Source organism: Gopherus flavomarginatus, chromosome 3 (genome assembly GCF_025201925.1).
Source record: "Gopherus flavomarginatus isolate rGopFla2 chromosome 3, rGopFla2.mat.asm, whole genome shotgun sequence".
Taxonomy (NCBI): Eukaryota; Metazoa; Chordata; order Testudines; family Testudinidae; genus Gopherus; species Gopherus flavomarginatus.
In genome coordinates this window covers 287972818-287992866 of record NC_066619.1, presented here as the reverse complement: position 1 = coordinate 287992866, position 20049 = coordinate 287972818, and the positions used below count along the sequence as shown (strand labels likewise).

At 62.2% G+C, this 20049-nt stretch overlaps 1 protein-coding gene and 1 long non-coding RNA gene across 2 annotated transcripts; both read right to left on the bottom strand.

The window, feature by feature from the left end:
- Positions 1-1564: 1564 nt before the first annotated feature.
- LOC127047643 (neurofilament light polypeptide-like) lies at positions 1565-5433 on the bottom strand. Its single transcript, XM_050946096.1, has 3 exons — positions 4370-5433; positions 3240-3364; positions 1565-2412 (listed from the first exon to the last, which is right to left on the bottom strand). The coding sequence occupies exons 1-3, from the start codon at positions 5360-5362 to the stop codon at positions 2361-2363; spliced, it is 1170 nt and encodes a 389-aa protein (XP_050802053.1). The 5' UTR covers positions 5363-5433; the 3' UTR covers positions 1565-2360.
- A 3676-nt stretch (positions 5434-9109) lies between these two features.
- Positions 9110-9544, bottom strand: LOC127047653 (uncharacterized). The gene is made up of 3 exons (XR_007773437.1): positions 9507-9544; positions 9271-9305; positions 9110-9169 (listed from the first exon to the last, which is right to left on the bottom strand). It is a non-coding gene; the product is annotated as an uncharacterized LOC127047653 (long non-coding RNA).
- Between the last annotated feature and the right edge of the window lie 10505 nt (positions 9545-20049).

Below are 20049 nucleotides of genomic sequence, written 5' to 3'. Positions count from 1 at the left end.
CCCCCATGGTATATCCCTGTGGGGGCAGGTCACACCCCTACCCCGCCGTGGTATATCCCTGTGGGGGCAGGTCACACCCCTACCCCGCCGTGGTATATCCCTGTGGGGGCAGGTCACACCCCCCGTGGTATATCCCTGCGGGGGCAGGTCACACCCCTACCCCCCGTGGTATATCCCTGTGGGGGCAGGTCACACCCCCCCCAGGTGATGGCATTCACCACGGCTGCACAGCAGTGTACAGCTCCCGCGCGCTCACCCTGCTCTTCCCGCCCATGCAGCCGGGCAGCGTCCACCCCAGGGGCCAGCTGGCTGCCGTGTCGTCTCCTGCGCCCACCAGCACCTCGTCCTCCCAGCACAAGCGCTTCTGGGTGCTGGTGGGTGAGATGGGGCCCCAGGCCCTGCTCTGCCCTACACCAGCCTGCTGCCCACCGGCCCTGGCACAGCTGTGCCATGGGAACGCCTCTATGATCAGCATCACCTGGGAGTAAGGGGGACGCCCAGCTCGCCCCAGCCTGGGGTGGGTGCCACAGCAGGGCCCCTGACCAGGCCTGGATGGGCACCACGGCTGGTGCTGCAGGCTGAGGTGAGAGCTCGGGGAGGAGGGGGGAGGCATGGACCCGCCTCACCTGGGGGGCCCTACCCCCAGCCAGAGGGAGGGGCTGGCCATGAAGAGACCCCTGGAGCTGGTGGGAGGGGGTGACTTTCTAGCACTGAACTAGCTGCAGCCTGGGGCAAGGGCACTTCCTTCTAGCCCGTCTGGGGCTAGACCCTGCGCTTGGCCCTATGGCCTTGGCCCAGCTGCAAGCACCGGGGGAGAGAAGCTACTGACAGCAGACAGGCTAGAACGCACCTTTCTGCAGGAGTCTCATAGGGGGCACTGCAGGGAGCGGGGCAGGCTCCCTGGCTGTCGGGGGGGGCTCTCAGCAGGGGCGCGGTATGGGGGGGAGTGGGGCAGGAGCCCTGGCTGGGCGGGGGAGCTCCCAGCAGGGGCGCTGTAGGGGGGGAGTGGGGCAGAAGCCCTGGCTGGACGGGGGAGCTCCTGGCTACCCCAGCCTTGGTCTCTCCCAGTAGGGGGCGCTGCGTGTGTGGGGGGAGCAGGGCAGGAGCCCTGGCTGGGGGGGAGCTCCCGCCAGGAGCGCTGTGGGGCTCGTGACCCTGAGCTGCTGCGTTACAGGGCTGCGCTCATCCCCCCCCCCCCCGTTCTCCCCAGCCCCCAGCGACAGTCTCGGGCTCAGGGTAATGCCATGGGGCCTTTATTGAGGTGCTTCCATTGCGGGCACAGGCAGCGTGGCAGTGCCAGGCCGTCCTGGTGCCGCTCCGAAAGGGTGGCTGGTGCAATGATTGGGAGACATGATGGGTCCGGGCCTGCCCCACAGTGACTGCTGCAGGAGAGCTCTCTGCAGGGGGCGCTGTGCTGATTAGCCCCACATCCCCTCCGCCTGCATGGGGGCTCCCCGGGGGAAGTTCCAGGGATGGCTGAACTGGGCCCTGTGGTGGCCGTGAGCGCCCCCTGCAGGACAGGCTGGGCTGGCTCCTGGCTCTGTGGGATCCCCGCACAGGGTGGGAGGCAGCTGTGGGGTGTCGCAGCAGGGCCAGGGGAATGGGGTACAGCTCCCCCTGCCTGCCCCCCGCTGTCCACCCTGCACTGTTTGCCCCCTTACAGCAGGGGGTGCATACAGGTCAGCCCTGCCCCCCCCGGGGGAGGTGCAGCCTGGGGCAGCCCAGGGCTTGGGGGCAGCCCTTCCTGTTGGCATGGCAGTGCCCCCTGCACGCTGCTGCGCTTCTCCCTCAGCACAGCCGGGATGGGCAGCTCCAAGGGGGGACGTCACTTGTGGTTTCGCCCTCCGGGTTCCGGAGAGGGCACGTGCTGCTTGCGGTTCAACTCCCGGTGCCCGGGGGATGTCACTTGGGTAGGAGGCAGCTCAGCCTCCTGCTGCAGCGAGAGGGCATCAGCGCCGGGGAGCCCTGCTGGGGCCCAGAGGTACCTGGGGGGGCAGGCGCTGGGCTCCTGAGGACACACCCAGGAGGCCTTGTCCAGCAGGGCCTGGCCATGCTCAGCACAGCGCGGGGAGGGGCTGGAGTCCAGGACACTCCTGGCCTCTTTCTGCAGTGGGGATGTGGGGTCTGGAGCCTCCCCTGCTGGGCCGGGGCAGAGATGGGGCAACGAGGCCACGGGGCTGCAGCCAATGAGACGAGGGCTCTCACGCACCTGGCCGCTGGTGAACGGCCCTGCGAGGGCAGCTGCTCGGCTCCCTCAGCATGGGGGTGACAGCGGAGTGACTGGAGGGGTGTGAAGGGGACAGGGCAGCAGGGGGTGGGGGGTGACTGGGGGCTGCTTTCCTGCTGCAGGCCCCCGCTGATCACAGGGGGGACGAGTAGCTCAGCCGGATCTCTTCCCCCTCCAGCAGCTTCCTGTAAGATACCCAAAGGAGATAGCACAGGTCAGCCCCCCCAGCTCACACAGGGCCCCCCGCCAGGCCCGAGCACAGGGAGCAGCACCACAGCCGCCTGACAGGCCGATAAACCCCGGGGCATCTCCGGCCCGACTGGACGGAGCAGCTCCAGGTCCATCCAGCAGGGAGCGGCATCGCCCTGTGACCCAGGGAGCGACCTGGGCATGCAGTGATTCTGGGGGCTGATGTGGGGCCCAGTCCAGGGCCGCCCAGAGGATTCAGGGGGCCTGGGGCCAAGCGTGGAGCTGCAGCGTTTGTACTCTCCCGGCGGCGGTCCGGGTCTTCGGCAGCAATTCAGCAGCGAGGCGCCCATCGGTCGCTCCATGTCTTCAGCAGCACTGAAGGGCCCCCTATCGCCGAAATGCCACCGAAGACCCGGACCACCGCCAGGCCAGGGCTCGCAGGGCCCCTGTGGGGCCTGGGGCAAATTGCCCCACTTGCTCCCACCCCCGGGCGGCCCTGGCCCTGTCCACAGCAGGGAGATCTGTGGGGCAGAGCTCACTGCCCTCATGTTGGAGCGACATGGGGCTGGCATGTCCCGCAGCAAGACGGCCCGAGGGCGGCCAGAAGCATGTAATCCTTGGCTCTTCGCCCCTTAGTGTGGGGGTCGGAATCCTTCTCCGCGCAGCACCAGCAGAAGAGGAAACTGAGGCGAGAGGGGGACACAGTGCAGGCCTGGGAACCAAACCCAGGAGTCCTGACACAGCCCACCCTGCAGCCCGCCTCCTAGGGACAGCCGCTTCCTCCTGACGCTTGGGGGCCCAGGCAGAGCTGGGGGGCCAGTACCTGTAGGCGGCAATCTCGATGTCCAGCGCCATCTTGACATTGAGCAGGTCCTGGTACTCACGCAGGTACCGCGCCATCTCCTGCTTGGCCTCCCTGATCTCCTGCTCCAGGTCGGCCACACGCTCCTGGCAGGGAGAGAGGCCTGGTCGGTCAGTGCCGCCTGGGCCCCGCTGTCGCTCTCAGCCCTGGGCCTGCCGCCTCTGAGCCCGCGGGGTCACGACCCAGCCCCAAGCCCCACTCCCAGCCAGGTCTCAGCGCCTTCACCCCCTGCACCATTGCTCCCCCAGGCAGACAATGTCTGGCCAGAGTACTCCAGCCCCCCACTGGGCAGAGCTCCCAGCCTCCAGGCCCCACGGCCAGAGGCGCTAGGGGTGGGAAATGCTCCAGGGCTGGGGGCAGAGCTTTCCCAGGCTCTGAATGCCCTCACCTGGGGGCTCCCCGCCCTGCCCAGACAGATGCATTGCCCTGCCAATGCCTCCCATGATCCCCGGCCCATCTGGCCGCCTTTGGGGAACAGCCTGGTCACCTCCATGGCATTCATGCCCTCAGGGCATCTGAGCCAACACAGCACTTCTGCCGTCTCCTGGCAGCTCTGAGCCGAGCGCAGGGGCCACGGGGCACCATCCCTCTGAGCTGGGGAGCGGGACCGTCCCACCTAGCAAGGGCCCCCTGAACTGGCTGCAGCAGGGTCTCTGCTCATTGAGAGAGAAGTTCTGCTCCAAAGAGTGCGCTCCCTTCCCTTCCCCCACTCCTTGCTGCCCCCAGGATGCAGTTTGCTCCCGGTGCCCCTCAAACGGTCCACCAATGGCCCTGCTCCCCCTGGCCCAGATCTGCCCTCTCCCAAGGATCGAGGGCACTTCCCAGGCTCCCTCCTTGTGCCTGGTGCCAGCCCCTCCCCAGCGCAGGCAGCGGTGGAGAGCCCTGCCAGTGCTGCTTGTGAGGAGGGTGTCAGACCCTGGCAAGAGGACCTGGGCCCAGCTTCCTGTCTGTGCCACGGGCGGCTAAATGAAGATGAGAACCCAGGAGTCCTGGCTCCAGGCCCATGCACCTGCCCTCCACAGGTGAGAGAGCCTGGCTTGTCCTGCAGGCCCAGCTCCTCCTGCCCCATGCCAGGCAGGCCCTGGCCTCACCTGGTACGTGGCCACCTCGCTGCTCTGCCTGTCCTCCATGCTCTCCAGCTGCTTGTTGAGGGAGTCGATGACGCTGCGCAGGGCCTCGACCTCGGCCGAGCGGGACTGCAGCAGGCGCCGGTACTCGGCCGTCTCCTCCCGCATGGACCTCACCGCCTCGTTGTTCTTGCTGGCCAGCTCAGCCACCGAGGCGAACCTGGTGCGGTACCAGTCTTCGGCCGCTTGCATGTTCCTGCTGGCCAGCGTCTCATACTGCGCCCGGATCTCCCGCAGCGCGGCCGCCAGGTCGGGCTTAGCTCCCGCCAGGCTCACATCCACCGGCAGGCTGGCCGCCTGCACCTGGGCCGACAGCTCGGCGCTCTCCTGCCCAAAGACCTTGTGGAGGAAGGAGATCTCCCCCAGCAGGGAGCCAATGCTGCCCTCCACGTCGCTGTTCGCCAGCGCGGCCTGGCCAGCCTCCTCCCGCACCTTCTGCAGCGTCTCCTCGGCCTGCAGCCGCAGCCGCGCCTCCTCCTCGTACCGCTTCTTCAACTGGCTGCAGGAGTCGCGCAGCTGGGCCCGGCGGGCCTCCATGCGCCTCTTCTCGCCCGCCTCCGCCTCCAGCAGGCCGCGCAGGCTGCGCAGCTCCTGCCGGTACAGCAGCTGCAGGCGTGAGGGGTCTTGCTGCTTCTGCCGCAGCGCCTCCAGCTCCACCAGCAGCACTTTGTTCTGCTGCTCCAGCCGGTGCACCTTCTCGATGTAGGTGGCGAAGCGGTCGTTGAGGTCGACCAGCTGCTCCTTCTCCTGGGCCCGCAGCCCCAGCAGCTCCGCGTTCAGGCTACTCACCTGGGACAGGTCCAGCTTCTCCAGGGAGGCGATGCACCCCGAGCGCTTGGCGGGGGTCAGTGCCGGCCGGTGCAGGGCGTACAGGGAGGAGGAGATGGTGGACTTGGTGGAGCGGACGCTCCGATACTCCTGCCACGGCTTGCGGAAGCCATAGGGGTCATAGCTCATCTTGGCCAGCGCAGCTGCAGGTCGGGGGGAGCAGGGGTGGGGGGGAGCAGAGCCAGCAGCGGCAGCGGGGGGGGGGGCACAGCAAGCAGCTGCAGCACCAGCCACAGCTCTGCACCAATGCCAAAATGCTGCAGTGCCCTTGCTTTATATAGGGCCTGCCTCCCCCTTCCCCCCAGCGTGCGGGGCCAATCAGAGCGCGCTGCGGCGAGCAGCAGGAGCAGTTCGCTGGTTCTCGGAGCCCAGGAGCCGGGAAGAGAAGAGGGAGGGCACAGCCGGCTGCGAAGGGGCTGCAAGCTGGGGCCCGCCCGCCCCACTCTGGGTGCCCTCTGCACCCCCCATGCCCAGCAGGGCTGGGGTGCGATGTCCAGCCCCCGTGGGGTCCCGGGGTCCCCCCAGACTGACCCGTCTTGCTGCAGCTGTTACCCTGGGACTCCTGCTCGGAGTGTGACACAGGCAGAGCGATCTGCGCCAGGGAGCGGGCAGGAGCTGGGGCGGAGCTCCCAGCTACCCCCGTGCCAGCAGGGGGTGCTGTAGGGCAGGCCGAGCTCTCTGGCTGACGGGTGGAGTGCCCGGCTACCCCAGAGCCAGCAGGGGGTGCTGTGGGGCAGGACAGGTTCCCTGGCTGGGGGGTGGAGCTCCTGGCTAGCCCTGTGCCAGCAGGGGGTGCTGTGGTGTGGGGCGGGCTCCCTGGCTGGGGGGCGGAGCTCCTGGCTAGCCCTGTGCCAGCAGGGGGTGCTGTGGGGTGGAGCGGGCTCTCTGATTGGGGGTTGGAGCGCCCGGCTACCCCAGTGCCAGCAGGGGATGCTGTGGGGTGGGGCAGGCTCCCTGGCTGGGGTGGCGGAGCTCCCGCTAACCCCAGAGCCAGCAGGGGGTGCTGTGTGTGCGGGGCAGGATCCCTGGCTGGGGGGTGGAGCTCCTGGCTACCCCCGTGCCAGCAGGGGACACTGTGGCGTGGGACAGGATTCCTGGTGGGGGGGCAGAGCTCCTGGCTACCCCAGTGCCAGCAGGGGGCACTGTGAGGCAGGGCGGGATCCCTGGCTCCAGGCAGAGCTCCCGGCTACCCCAGTGCCAGCAGGGGGCGCTAGGGCTGGGGCAGGATCCCTGATTGGGGGCAGATCTCCTGGCTACCCCAGTGCCAGCAGGGGGCGCTGTGGGGCAGGGCAGGAGTTGCAGGGGCGGGGCAGGAGCCCAGTGAGGCCAGGCTGTGTGGGGCTGGGCCAGGTGGCCCCGGGGACGGGGCTCAGTTCTGGGTTTGGAGCAGGCGGGCCGCTGACCAGAGCAGGCCTGGGGCTGCCTGTGGCCCCACTGGCTGTTAAGGACATGGGGAGCGAGCGGCTGCCCCTGACTCCTTGCGTGGGGCTTCTCCCATGGGGGCAGCTGGAGGCTGGGGTCCCCATGGGGGGAAGGGTCCTGCTAGTACCGGCCGAGAGCCTTGGAGGGGGGAGCATCTTTCATGCCAAGCTCAAAGCTCCAGGCACCTAGTGGTGTGGGGGAGCAAGGAGTCTGCACAACACACACCGGGACACACACACACAGTGACACACAGCCACATTGTGTGATACGCAATGACACACACACAGTGACACATACACCGGGATATGACAAACCCACACTGGGATACGTGCAGTGACACACCCACCCACCCACACACAGGGATACACACACACAGTGACATGACAAACCCACACTGGGGTACATGCAGTGACACACACACTGGGATATACACACATGCAGTGACACACTGATGCAGCGATAAGCACAGTGACACCCCCCCACACTGGGGAACGTGCAGTCACACACGAAGGGACACCTACACACAGTGATAAGTGCAATGATGACACCAGGACACACACACAAAGGGCTATACACTCATGCAGTGACACACACACACAGTGTCATGCCTACGGAGGTGCAGCTCTGAGCTCTGGGAAGGAGCCTCCCCCGCGCCCCCGCTCCCCTTCATGGCACACGAACAAGGGGCGGCCCTGGAACAATCCTACATGCACTGAGCCCACCCCCACCTTGGAGAGGGGCTTCCCTGGGCCCCCTCTCCTCTCCCAGCCCCCAAACCTGGCATCTCACCCTCCTCTCCCAGCCCCCAAACCTGGCACCCCCCAACTCCTCTCCCAGCCCCCAAACCTGGCATCTCACCCTCCTCTCCCAGCCCCCAAACCTGGCACCCCCCCACTCCTCTCCCAGCCCCCAAACCTGGCATCTCACCCTCCTCTCCCAGCCCCCAAACCTGGCACCCCCCCACTCCTCTCCCAGCCCCCAAACCTGGCATCTCACCCTCCTCTCCCAGCCCCCAAACCTGGCACCCCCTCCTCTCCCAGCCCCCAAACCTGGCATCTCACCCTCCTCTCCCAGCCCCCAAACCTGGCACCCCCCCACTCCTCTCCCAGCCCCCAAACCTGGCATCTCACCCTCCTCTCCCAGCCCCCAAACCTGGCACCCCCCAACTCCTCTCCCAGCCCCCAAACCTGGCACCCCCCCACTCCTCTCCCAGCCCCCAAACCTGGCACCCCCCCCACTCCTCTCCCAGCCCCCAAACCTGGCATCTCACCCTCCTCTCCCAGCCCCCAAACCTGGCACCCCCCCACTCCTCTCCCAGCCCCCAAACCTGGCACCCCCCCACTCCTCTCCCAGCCCCCAAACCTGGCATCTCACCCTCCTCTCCCAGCCCCCAAACCTGGCATCTCACCCTCCTCTCCCAGCCCCCAAACCTGGCACCCCCCCACTCCTCTCCCAGCCCCCAAACCTGGCATCTCACCCTCCTCTCCCAGCCCCCAAACCTGGCACCCCCCAACTCCTCTCCCAGCCCACAAACCTGGCACCCCCTTCCTCTCCCAGCCCCCAAACCTGGCACCCCCCCACTCCTCTCCCAGCCCCCAAACCTGGCATCTCACCCTCCTCTCCCAGCCCCCAAACCTGGCACCCCCTCCTCTCCCAGCCCCCCAAACCTGGCACCCCCCCACTCCTCTCCCAGCCCCCAAACCTGGCACCCCCCTCCTCTCCCAGTCCCCCAAACCTGGCACCCCCCCAACTCCTCTCCCAGTCCCCTAAACCTGGCACCCCCTTCCTCTCCCAGCCCACAAACCTGGCACCCCCCAACTCCTCTCCCAGCCCCCCAAACCTGGCACCCCCCAACTCCTCTCCTAGCCCCCAAACCTGGCACCCCCCCACTCCTCTCCCAGCCCCCCAAACCTGGCACCCCCTCCTCTCCCAGCCCCCAAACCTGGAACCCCCCAACTCCTCTCCCAGTCCCCCAAACCTGGCACCCCCTTCCTCTCCCAGCCCCCAAACCTGGCACCCCCCAACTCCTCTCCCAGTCCCCCAAACCTGGCACCCCCTTCCTCTCCCAGCCCCCCAAACCTGGCACCCCCCCACTCCTCTCCCAGCCCCCAAACCTGGCACCCCCCAACTCCTCTCCCAGCCCCCAAACCTGGCACCCCCTTCCTCTCCCAGCCCCCAAACCTGGCACCCCCCAACTCCTCTCCCAGTCCCCCAAACCTGGCACCCCCTTACTCTCCCAGCCCCCCAAACCTGGCACCCCCCTCCTCTCCCAGCCCCCAAACCTAGCACCCCCACTCCTCTCCCAGTCCCCCAAACCTGGCACCCCCCTCCTCTCCCAGCCCCCAAACCTAGCACCCCCACTCCTCTCCCAGTCCCCCAAACCTGGCACCCCCCCCCTCCCAGCCCCCAAACCTTGCTTTCCCCCACTCCTCTCCCAAGCCCAAAACCTGGCACCCTCCCTCCTCTCCCAGTCCCCCAAACCTGGCATCTCTACTCCTTTCTCAGCCCCCAAACCTGGCTCTCCCCCACTCCTCTCCCAGTCCCCAAACATGGCACCCTCCCTCCTCTCCCAGCCCCCAAACCTGGAATCTCTACGCCTTTCTCAGCCCCCAAACCTGGCTCTCCCCCACTCCTCTCCCAACCCCCAAACCTGGCACCCCCTCCTCTCCCAGCCCCCAAACCTGGCATCTCTACTCCTTTCTCAGCCCCCAAACCTGGCTCTCCCCCACTCCTATCCCAGTCCCCCAAACCTGGCACCCTCATTCCTCTCCCAGTCCCCAAACATGGCACCCCCCCTCCTCTCCCAGGCCCCATACCTGGCTCTCCCCCACTCCTCTCTCAGCCCCCAAACCTGGCACCCCTACTCCTCTCCCAGTCCCCCAAACCTGGCACCCCCCCTCCCTCTTCCAGCCCCCAAACTTGGCTCTCCCCAACTCCTCTCCCAGCCCCCAAACCTAGCTCTCCCCCACTCCTGTCATGGCCCCCGTGGACACCCCGAAATCTGCCCCCCCGCTCTACACCTCGCCCCTGACTGGGCTATACAGCAGGTCAACGGTCCCTCCCAGCCTTGGTATGTACAGAGTATCCCCAGTCCCTGCTCCCCCTTGGCCCCCACAGCCTCCACAGCCCGCCCCACAATCCTCAATATCCCCCAACCCCCAACACACTCCAAACCCCTGTGCTGCTCCTACCCCCAAACCTCACTGTCCCCCAATTCCTACCCCCTACCACACCCCAACCCCCTGCACCTCTCCTACCCCCAAACCTCACTGTCCCCCAACTCCTACCCCCTACCACACCCCAACCCCCTGCACCTCTCCTACCCCCAAACCTCACTGTCCCCCAACCCCTAACCCCCACCACACCCCAACCTCCTGTGCCCCTCCTACCCCCAATCCTCACTGTCCCCCAACCCCTAACCCCCACCACACCCCAACCTCCTGTGCCCCTCCTACCCCCAATCCTCACTGTCCCCCAACCCCTAACCCCCACCACACCCCAACCTCCTGTGCCCCTCCTACCCCCAATCCTCACTGTCCCCCAAACCCAAACCCCCACCACACCCCAACCTCCTGTGCCCCTCCTACCCCCAATCCTCACTGTCCCCCAAACCCAAACCCCCACCACACCACAACCCAACCCCTTGCGCCTCTCCTACTCCCAAACCTCACTGTCCCCCAAACCCAAACCCCCACCCAACCCAAGCCCCTGTGCCTCTCCGACCCCAAATCTCACTGTCCCCTAACCCCCACATCCCAATCCCCTGTGCCTCTCCTACCCCCAAACCTCACTGTCCCCCAACCCCTAACCCCCAACTCACCCCAACCCCCTGTGCCTCTGCTGCCCCCAAACCTCACTGTCCCCCAACCCCTCACCCTCACCACACCCGAACCTCCTGTGTCTCTCCTACCCCCAAACCTCACTATCCCCCAACCCCTAACCCCCAACTCACCCCAACCCCCTGTGCCTCTGCTGCCCCCAAACCTCACTGTCCCCCAACCCCTCACCCTCACCACACCCGAACCTCCTGTGTCTCTCCTACCCCCAAACCTCACTATCCCCCAACCCCTAACCCCCACCACACCCCACCCCCTGCGCCTCTGCTGCCCCCAAACCTCACTGTCCCCCAACCCCTAACCCCCAACTCACCCCAACTCCCTGCGCCTCTCCTACCCCCAAACCTCACTGTCCCCCAACCCCTAACCCCCAACTCACCCCAACCCCCTGTGCCTCTCCTACCCCCAAACCTCACTGTCCCCCAACCCCTCACCCTCACCACACCCGAACCTCCTGTGTCTCTCCTACCCCCAAACCTCACTATCCCCCAACCCCTAACCCCCAACTCACCCCAACCCCCTGTGCCTCTGCTGCCCCCAAACCTCACTGTCCCCCAACCCCTAACCCCCACCACACCCCACCCCCTGCGCCTCTCCTACACCCAAACCTCACTGTCCCCCAACCCCTAACTCCCAACTCACCCCAACTCCCTGCGCCTCTCCTACCCCCAAACCTCACTGTCCCCCAACCCCTAACCCCCAACTCACCCCAACCCCCTGTGCCTCTGCTGCCCCCAAACCTCACTGTCCCCCAACCCCTAACCCCCACCACACCCCACCCCCTGCGCCTCTCCTACACCCAAACCTCACTGTCCCCCAACCCCTAACTCCCAACTCACCCCAACTCCCTGCGCCTCTCCTACCCCCAAACCTCACTGTCCCCCAACCCCTAACCCCCAACTCACCCCAACCCCCTGTGCCTCTGCTGCCCCCAAACCTCACTGTCCCCCAACCCCTCACCCTCACCACACCCCAACCCCCTGAGCCTCTCCTACCCCCAAACCTCACTATCCCCCAACCCCTAACCCCCAACTCACCCCAACCCCCTGTGCCTCTGCTGCCCCCAAACCTCACTGTCCCCCAACCCCTAACCCCCACCACACCCCACCCCCTGCGCCTCTCCTACACCCAAACCTCACTGTCCCCCAACCCCTAACCCCCACCACACCCCACCCCCTGCGCCTCTCCTACCCCCCAAACCTCACTGTCCCCAAACCCTTAACCCCCACCGCACCCCAACCCCCTGCGCCTCTCCTACCCCCAAACCTCACTATCCTCCACCCCTAACCCCCAACACACCCCAACCCCCTGCTACTCTCCTATCCCCAAATCTCACTGTCCCCCAATCCCCACCAAACCCCAATCCCCTGTGCCTCTCCTACCCCCAAACCTCACTGTCCCCCAACCCCTAACCCCCAACTCACCCCAACCCCCTGTGCCTCTGCTGCCCCCAACCTCACTGTCCCCAAACCCTTAAACCCCACTGCACCCCAATGCCCTGTGCCTCTCCTACCCCCAAACCTCACTGTCCTCCACCCCTAACCCCCAACACACCCCAACCCCCTGTGCCTCTGCTGCCCCCAAACCTCACTGTCCCCCAACCCCCACCGCACCCCAACGCCCTGCGCCTCTCCTACCCCCAAACCTCACTGTCCTCCACCCCTAACCACCACCACACCCCAACCCCCTGTGCCTCTCCTACCCCCAAACCTCACTGTCCTCCACCCCTAACCACCACCACACCCCAACCCCCTGCACCTCTCCTACCCCCAAAACTCACTGTCCCCCAACTCCTACCCCCTACCACACCCCAACCCCCTGCACCTCTCCTACCCCCAAACCTCACTGTCCCCCAACCCCTAACCCCCACCACACCCCAACCTCCTGTGCCCCTCCTACCCCCAAACCTCACTGTCCCCCAAACCCAAACCCCCACCACACCCCAACCTCCTGTGCCCCTCCTACCCCCAATCCTCACTGTCCCCCAAACCCAAACCCCCACCCCACCACAACCCAACCCCTTGCGCCTCTCCTACTCCCAAACCTCACTGTCCCCCAAACCCAAACCCCCACCCAACCCAAGCCCCTGTGCCTCTCCGACCCCAAATCTCACTGTCCCCTAACCCCCACATCCCAATCCCCTGTGCCTCTCCTACCCCCAAACCTCACTGTCCCCCAACCCCTAACCCCCAACTCACCCCAACCCCCTGTGCCTCTGCTGCCCCCAAACCTCACTGTCCCCCAACCCCTCACCCTCACCACACCCGAACCTCCTGTGTCTCTCCTACCCCCAAACCTCACTGTCCCCCAACCCCTAACCCCCAACTCACCCCAACCCCCTGTGCCTCTGCTGCCCCCAAACCTCACTGTCCCCCAACCCCTCACCCTCACCACACCCGAACCTCCTGTGTCTCTCCTACCCCCAAACCTCACTATCCCCCAACCCCTAACCCCCAACTCACCCCAACCCCCTGTGCCTCTGCTGCCCCCAAACCTCACTGTCCCCCAACCCCTAACCCCCACCACACCCCACCCCCTGCGCCTCTCCTACACCCAAACCTCACTGTCCCCCAACCCCTAACTCCCAACTCACCCCAACTCCCTGCACCTCTCCTACCCCAAACCTCACTGTCCCCCAACCCCTAACCCCCAACTCACCCCAACCCCCTGTGCCTCTGCTGCCCCCAAACCTCACTGTCCCCCAACCCCTAACCCCCAACTCACCCCAACCCCCTGTGCCTCTGCTGCCCCCAAACCTCACTGTCCCCCAACCCCTCACCCTCACCACACCCGAACCTCCTGTGTCTCTCCTACCCCCAAACCTCACTGTCCCCCAACCCCTAACCCCCAACTCACCCCAACCCCCTGTGCCTCTGCTGCCCCCAAACCTCACTGTCCCCCAACCCCTCACCCTCACCACACCCCAACCCCCTGTGCCTCTCCTACCCCCAAACCTCACTGTCCCCCAACCCCTAACCCCCAACTCACCCCAACCCCCTGTGCCTCTGCTGCCCCCAAACCTCACTGTCCCCCAACCCCTAACCCCCACCACACCCCACCCCCTGCGCCTCTCCTACACCCAAACCTCACTGTCCCCCAACCCCTAACCCCCACCACACCCCACCCCCTGCGCCTCTCCTACCCCCCAAACCTCACTGTCCCCAGACCCTTAACCCCCACCGCACCCCAACCCCCTGCGCCTCTCCTACCCCCAAACCTCACTATCCTCCACCCCTAACCCCCAACACACCCCAACCCCCTGCGACTCTCCTATCCCCAAATCTCACTGTCCCCCAATCCCCACCAAACCCCAATCCCCTGTGCCTCTCCTACCCCCAAACCTCACTGTCCCCCAACCCCTAACCCCCAACTCACCCCAACCCCCTGTGCCTCTGCTGCCCCCAACCTCACTGTCCCCAAACCCTTAAACCCCACTGCACCCCAATGCCCTGTGCCTCTCCTACCCCCAAACCTCACTGTCCTCCACCCCTAACCCCCAACACACCCCAACCCCCTGTGCCTCTGCTGCCCCCAAACCTCACTGTCCCCCAACCCCCACCGCACCCCAACGCCCTGCGCCTCTCCTACCCCCAAACCTCACTGTCCTCCACCCCTAACCACCACCACACCCCAACCCCCTGTGCCTCTCCTACCCCCAAACCTCACTGTCCTCCACCCCTAACCACCACCACACCCCAACCCCCTGTGCCTCTCCTACCCCCAAACCTCACTGTCCCCCAACCACTAACCCCCACCACACCTCAACCCCTTGCGCCTCTCCTACCCCCAAACCTTACTGTCCCCGAACCACTAACCCCCAACACACTCCAACCCCCTGCGCCTCTTCTACCCCCAAACCTCACTGTCCCCCAACCCCCACCAAACCCCAATCCCCTGTGCCTCTCCTACCCCCAAACCTCACTGTCCCCCAACCCCTAACCCCCAACACACATCTACCCCCTGTGCCTCTGGTGCCCCCAAACCTCACTGTCCCCCCACCGCTAACCCCCACCACACCTCAACCCCTTGCGCCTCTCCTACCCCCAAACCTTACTGTCCCCGAACCACTAACCCCCAACACACTCCAGTCCCCTGCGCCTCTCCTACCCCCAAACCTCACTGTCCCCCAACCACTAACCCCCACCACAGCCAAGCCCCTGTGCCTCCCATACCTCCGAATCCTCACTATCCCCCAACCCCTAACCCGCAACACACCCCAACCCCCTGTGCCTCTCCTACCCCCAAACCTCACTGTCCCCCAACCACTAACCCCCACCACACCCCAACCCCCTGTGCCTCTCCTACCCCCAAACCTCACTGTCCCCCAACCACTAACCCCCACCACACCCCAACCCCCTGTGCCTCTCCTACCCCCAAACCTCACTGTCCCCGAACCCCTAACCCCCAACACACTCCAACCCCCTGCGCCTCTCCTAACCCCAAACCTCACTGTCCCCCAACCTCTAACCCCCACCACAGCCCAACCCCTGTGCCTTCCGTACCTCCCAATCCTCACTGTCCCCCAACCCCTAACCCGCAACACACCCCAACCCCCTGTGCCTCTCCTACCCCCAAACCTCACTGTCCCCCAACCACTAACCCCCACCACACCCCAACCCCCTGTGCCTCTTCTACCCCCAAACCTCACTGTCCCCCAACCCTCACCCCCACCACACCCCAACCCCCTGTGCCTCTCCTACCCCCAATCCTCACTGTCCCCCAACCCTCACCCCCATCACACCCCAACCCCCTGTGCCTCTCCTACCCCCAATCCTCACTGTCCCCCAACCCTCACCCCCATCACACCCCAACCCCCTGTGCCTCTCCTACCCCCAATCCTCACTGACCCCCACCCCCTCACGCCCACCACACCCCAACCCCCAGTGCCTCTCCTACCCCCAAAACTCACTGTCCCTCAACCCCTAACCCCTACCACACCCCAACCCCCTGCGCCTCTCCTACCCCCAATCCTCACTGTCCTCCAACCCCTAACCCCCACCACACCCCAACCCCCTGTGCCTCTTCTACCCCCAATCCTCACTGTCCCCCAACCCCTCACCCCTACCACACCCCAACCCCCTGCGCCTCTCATACCCCCAATCCTCACTGTTCCCCAACCCCTAACCCCCACCACACCCCAACCCCCTGTGCCTGTTTTACCCCCAATCCTCACTGTCCCCCAACCGTCACCCCCACCACACCCCAACCCCCTGTGCCTCTCTTACCCCCAATCCTCACTGTCCCCCACCCCCTCACGCCCACCACACCCCAGCCCCTTGTGCCTCTCCTACCCTCAATCCTCACTGTCCCCCAACCCCTAACCCCCATGACACCCCAACACCCTGTGCCTCTCCTACCCTCAATCCTCACTGTCCCCCAACCAACCCCGAATCCCAAATACACCCAACTTTCCTGATCTTTCTCATCCAAACCTGCCCTCCCCCCAGCCCCGCCGCAGCTCTTTTCCTTGGCAGCCCCACGACCCCCTTCCCTACACAGGCTGGTCCTGCTCCCCCGCCAGGCCTGAGCCAGGCTGTGAGGCTCTGCGGGAAGGGTGCCAGGGAGCCGGCTGGGTCACTTTGGTGCCTGTAATGACCCAGGCTCAGGCCTGTAGGCACTATGGGAAAAGCTGCCAGTCGGGGGTGCCATTCCCTTGCCCTGCAGAGCCGCCCTGGGCTGCGAGTGCTGTTGCCGGGGTGGTCGCCCTCAGCTGCTGTGACATGATCCAGCACCTGCCTCCCCCCAGCCCACGGAGTCCAGACGCACGTGTAGGGGGTGGACGCCTGGCGGAGGCCAGAACTGAGCCCAGCCCCGCTGGGTGGCTGCCCAACGGGGCACGGTCAGAGCCAGCCCCGAAATGTAGACCTCCAGCTGCCTGGCACCTATTGGCTGTGTCTGGCCCAGCCGCTGGCCCCTTCAGCCCGCGGCCAACCCTGATGCCCACACCCTTCCTCATCCCCAGCAAACCTCCCCCCACTCGACCTCTCCCTTGCACTTCAAACCTCCCCCAACACCCCATCTCCTCATATCTCCCCCACACCCTTCCTCATCCCCAGCAAACCTCCCCCGACTCGACCTCTCTCTCGCACTTCAAACCTCCCCCCAACACCCCATCTCCTCATATCTCCCCCACACCCTTCCTCATCCCCATCAAACCTCCACCCACCCGACCTCTCCCTCGCACTTCAAACCTCCCCCAACACCCCATCTCCTCATACCTCCCCCACACCCTACCTCATCCCCAGCAAACCTCCCCTCCACACCCCATCTCCTCATGCCTCTCCCACACCCCTCCTCATCCCCATCAAACCTCCCCCCACCTCACCTCTCCCTCTCACTTCAAACCTCCCCCCACCTCATCTCGTCATACCTCATAGACTCATAGACTCTAGGACTGGAAGGGACCTCGAGAGGTCATCGAGTCCAGTCCCCTGTCCTCATGGCAGGACCAAGTACTGTCTAGACCATCCCTAATAGACATTTATCTAACCTACTCTTAAATATCTCCAGAGATGGAGATTCCACAACTTCCCTAGGCAATCTATTCCAGTGTTTAACTACCCTGACAGTTAGGAACTTTTTCCTTATGTCCAACCTAAATCTCCCTTGCTGCAGTTTAAGCCCATTGCTTCTTGTTCTATCATTGGAGGCTAAGGTGAACAAGTTTTCTCCCTCCTCCTGATGACACCCTTTTAGATACCTGAAAACTGCTATCATGTCCCCTCTCAGTCTTCTCTTTTCCAAACTAAACAAACCCAATTCCTTCAGCCTTCCTTCATAGGTCATGTTCTCAAGACCTTTAATCATTCTTGTTGCTCTTCTCTGGACCCTCTCCAATTTCTCCACATCTTTCTTGAAATGCGGTGCCCAGAACTGGAAACAATACTCCAGTTGAGGCCTAACCAGCGCAGAGTAAAGCGGAAGAATGACTTCTGTGTCTTGTTTACAACACACCTGTTAATGCATCCCAGAATCATGTTTGCTTTTTTTGCAACAGTATCACACTGTTGACTCATATTAAGCTTGTGGTCTACTATGACCCCTAGATCTCTTTCTGCCATACTCCTTCCTAGACACTCTCTTCCCATTCTGTATGTGTGAAACTGATTGTTCCTTCCTAGGTGGAGCACTTTGCATTTATCTCTATTGAACTTCATCCTGTTTGTCTCAGACCATTTCTCCAATTTGTCCAGATCATTTTGAATTTTGACCCTGTCCTCCAAAGCAGTTGCAATCCCTCCCAGTTTGGTATTGTCCGCAAACTTAATAAGCGTACTTTCTATGCCAACATCTAAGTCATTGATGAAGATATTGAACAGAACCGGTCCCAAAACAGACCCCTGCGGAACCCCACTTGTTAGACCTTTTCAGCAGGATTGGGAGCCATTAACAACTACTCTCTGAGTACGGTTATCCAGCCAGTTATGCACCCACCTTATAGTAGCCCCATCTAAATTGTACTTTCCTAGTTTATCTATAAGAATATCATGCGAGACTGTATCAAATGCCTTACTAAAGTCTAGGTATATCACATCCACCGCTTCTCCCTTATCCACAAGGCTCGTTATACTATCAAAGAACGCTATCAGATTAGTTTTACACGATTTGTTCTTTACAAATCCATGCTGGCTATTCCCTATCACCTTACCACCTTCCAAGTGTTTGCAGATGATTTCTTTGATTACCTGCTCCATTATCTTCCCTGGCACAGAAGTTAAACTAACTGGTCTGTAGTTTCCTGGGTTGTTTTTATTTCCCTTTTTATAGATGGGCACTATATTTGCCCCCTTCCAGTCTTCTGGAATCTCCCTGTCTCCCATGATTTCCCAAAGATAATAGCTAGAGGCTCAGATACCTCTTCTATTAACTCCTTGAGTATTCTAGGATGCAATTCATCAGGCCCTGGTGACTTGCAGGCATCTAACTTTTCTAAGTGATTTTTTACTTGCTCTTTCCTTATTTTCTCTTCTAAACCTACTCTCTTCCCATAAGCATTCACTATATTAGACATTCCTTCAGACTTCTCAGTGAAGACCGAAAAAAAGAAGTCATTAAGCATCTCTGCCATTTCCAAGTCTCCCGTTACTGTTTCCCTCCTCACTGAGCAGTGGGCCTACCCTGTCCTTAGTCTTCCTCTTGCTTCTAATGTATTGATAAAAAGTCTTCTTGTTTCCCTTTATTCCCATAGCTAGTTTGAGTTCATTTTGTGCCTTTGCTTTTCTAATCTTGCCTCTGCATTCCTGTGTTATTTGCCTATATTCATCCTTGTGATCTGACCTAGTTTCCATTTTTTATATGATGCCTTTTTATTTTGTAGGTCACGCAAGATCTCGTGGTTAAGCCAAGGTGGTCTTTTGCCACATTTTCTATCTTTCCTAACCATCGGAATAACTTGCTTTTGGGCCCTTAATAGTGTCCCTTTGAAAAACTGCCAACTTTCCTGAGTTGTTTTTCCCCTCAGGCTTAATTCCCATGGGACCTTGCCTATCAGCTCTCTGAGCGTACCAAAATCCGCCTTCCTGAAATCCATTGTCTCTATTCTGCTGTACTCCCTTCTACCCTTCCTTAGAATTGCAAATTCTATGATTTCATGATCACTTTCACCCAAGCTTCCTTCTACTTTCAAATTCTCAACAAGTTCCTCCCTATTTGTTAAAATCAAGTCTAGAACAGCTTCCCCCCTAGTAGCTTTTTCAACTTTCTGAAATAAAAAGTTGTCTGCAATGCAGTCCAGGAACTTATTGGATAGTCTGTGCCCCGCGGTGTTATTTTCCCAACATATATCTGGATAGTTGAAGTCCCCCATCACCACCAAATCTTGGGCTTTGGATGATTTTGTTAGTTGTTTGAAAAAAGCCTCATCCACCTCTTCCACCTGATTAGGTGGCCTGTAGTAGACTCCCAGCACGACATCACCCGTGTTTTTTACCCCTTTTAGCCTAACCCAGAGACTCTCAACACTTCCGTCTCCTATGTCCATCTCCACCTCAGTCCAAGTGTGTACATTTTTAATATATAAGGCAACACCTCCTCCCTTTTTCCCCTGTCTATCCTTCCTGAGCAAACTATACCCATCCACACCAACATTCCAGTCGTGTGTATTATCCCACCAAGTTTCAGTAATGCCAACAATGTCATAGTTGTATTTATTTATTAGCACTTCCAGTTCTTCCTGCTTATTACCCATACTTCTCGCATTTGTATATAGGCATCTAAGATACTGGTTTGATCTTGCCTCCCAGCTTTGCCCTGACCCTCCTTCCTCTCTGCCATTATAGCCCACGCTCCCTCCTGTTTCCAACTCATCTCCCGGGTCTTGTTCCCCACTTACCTGTGGGGTTTGCTCACCTGTCCCCGTCGAACCTAGTTTAAAGCCCTCCTTACTAGGATAGCCAGTCTGTGCGCAAATAAGGCCTTTCCCCTCTTCAAAAGGTGAACGCCATCTGTTCCTAGCAGTCCTTCCTCGAATAGCATCCCGTGGTCAAGGAAGCCAAAGGCCTCCTGGTGACACCATCTTCGCAGCCAGGCATTCACCTCCACGATGCATCTGTCTCTGCC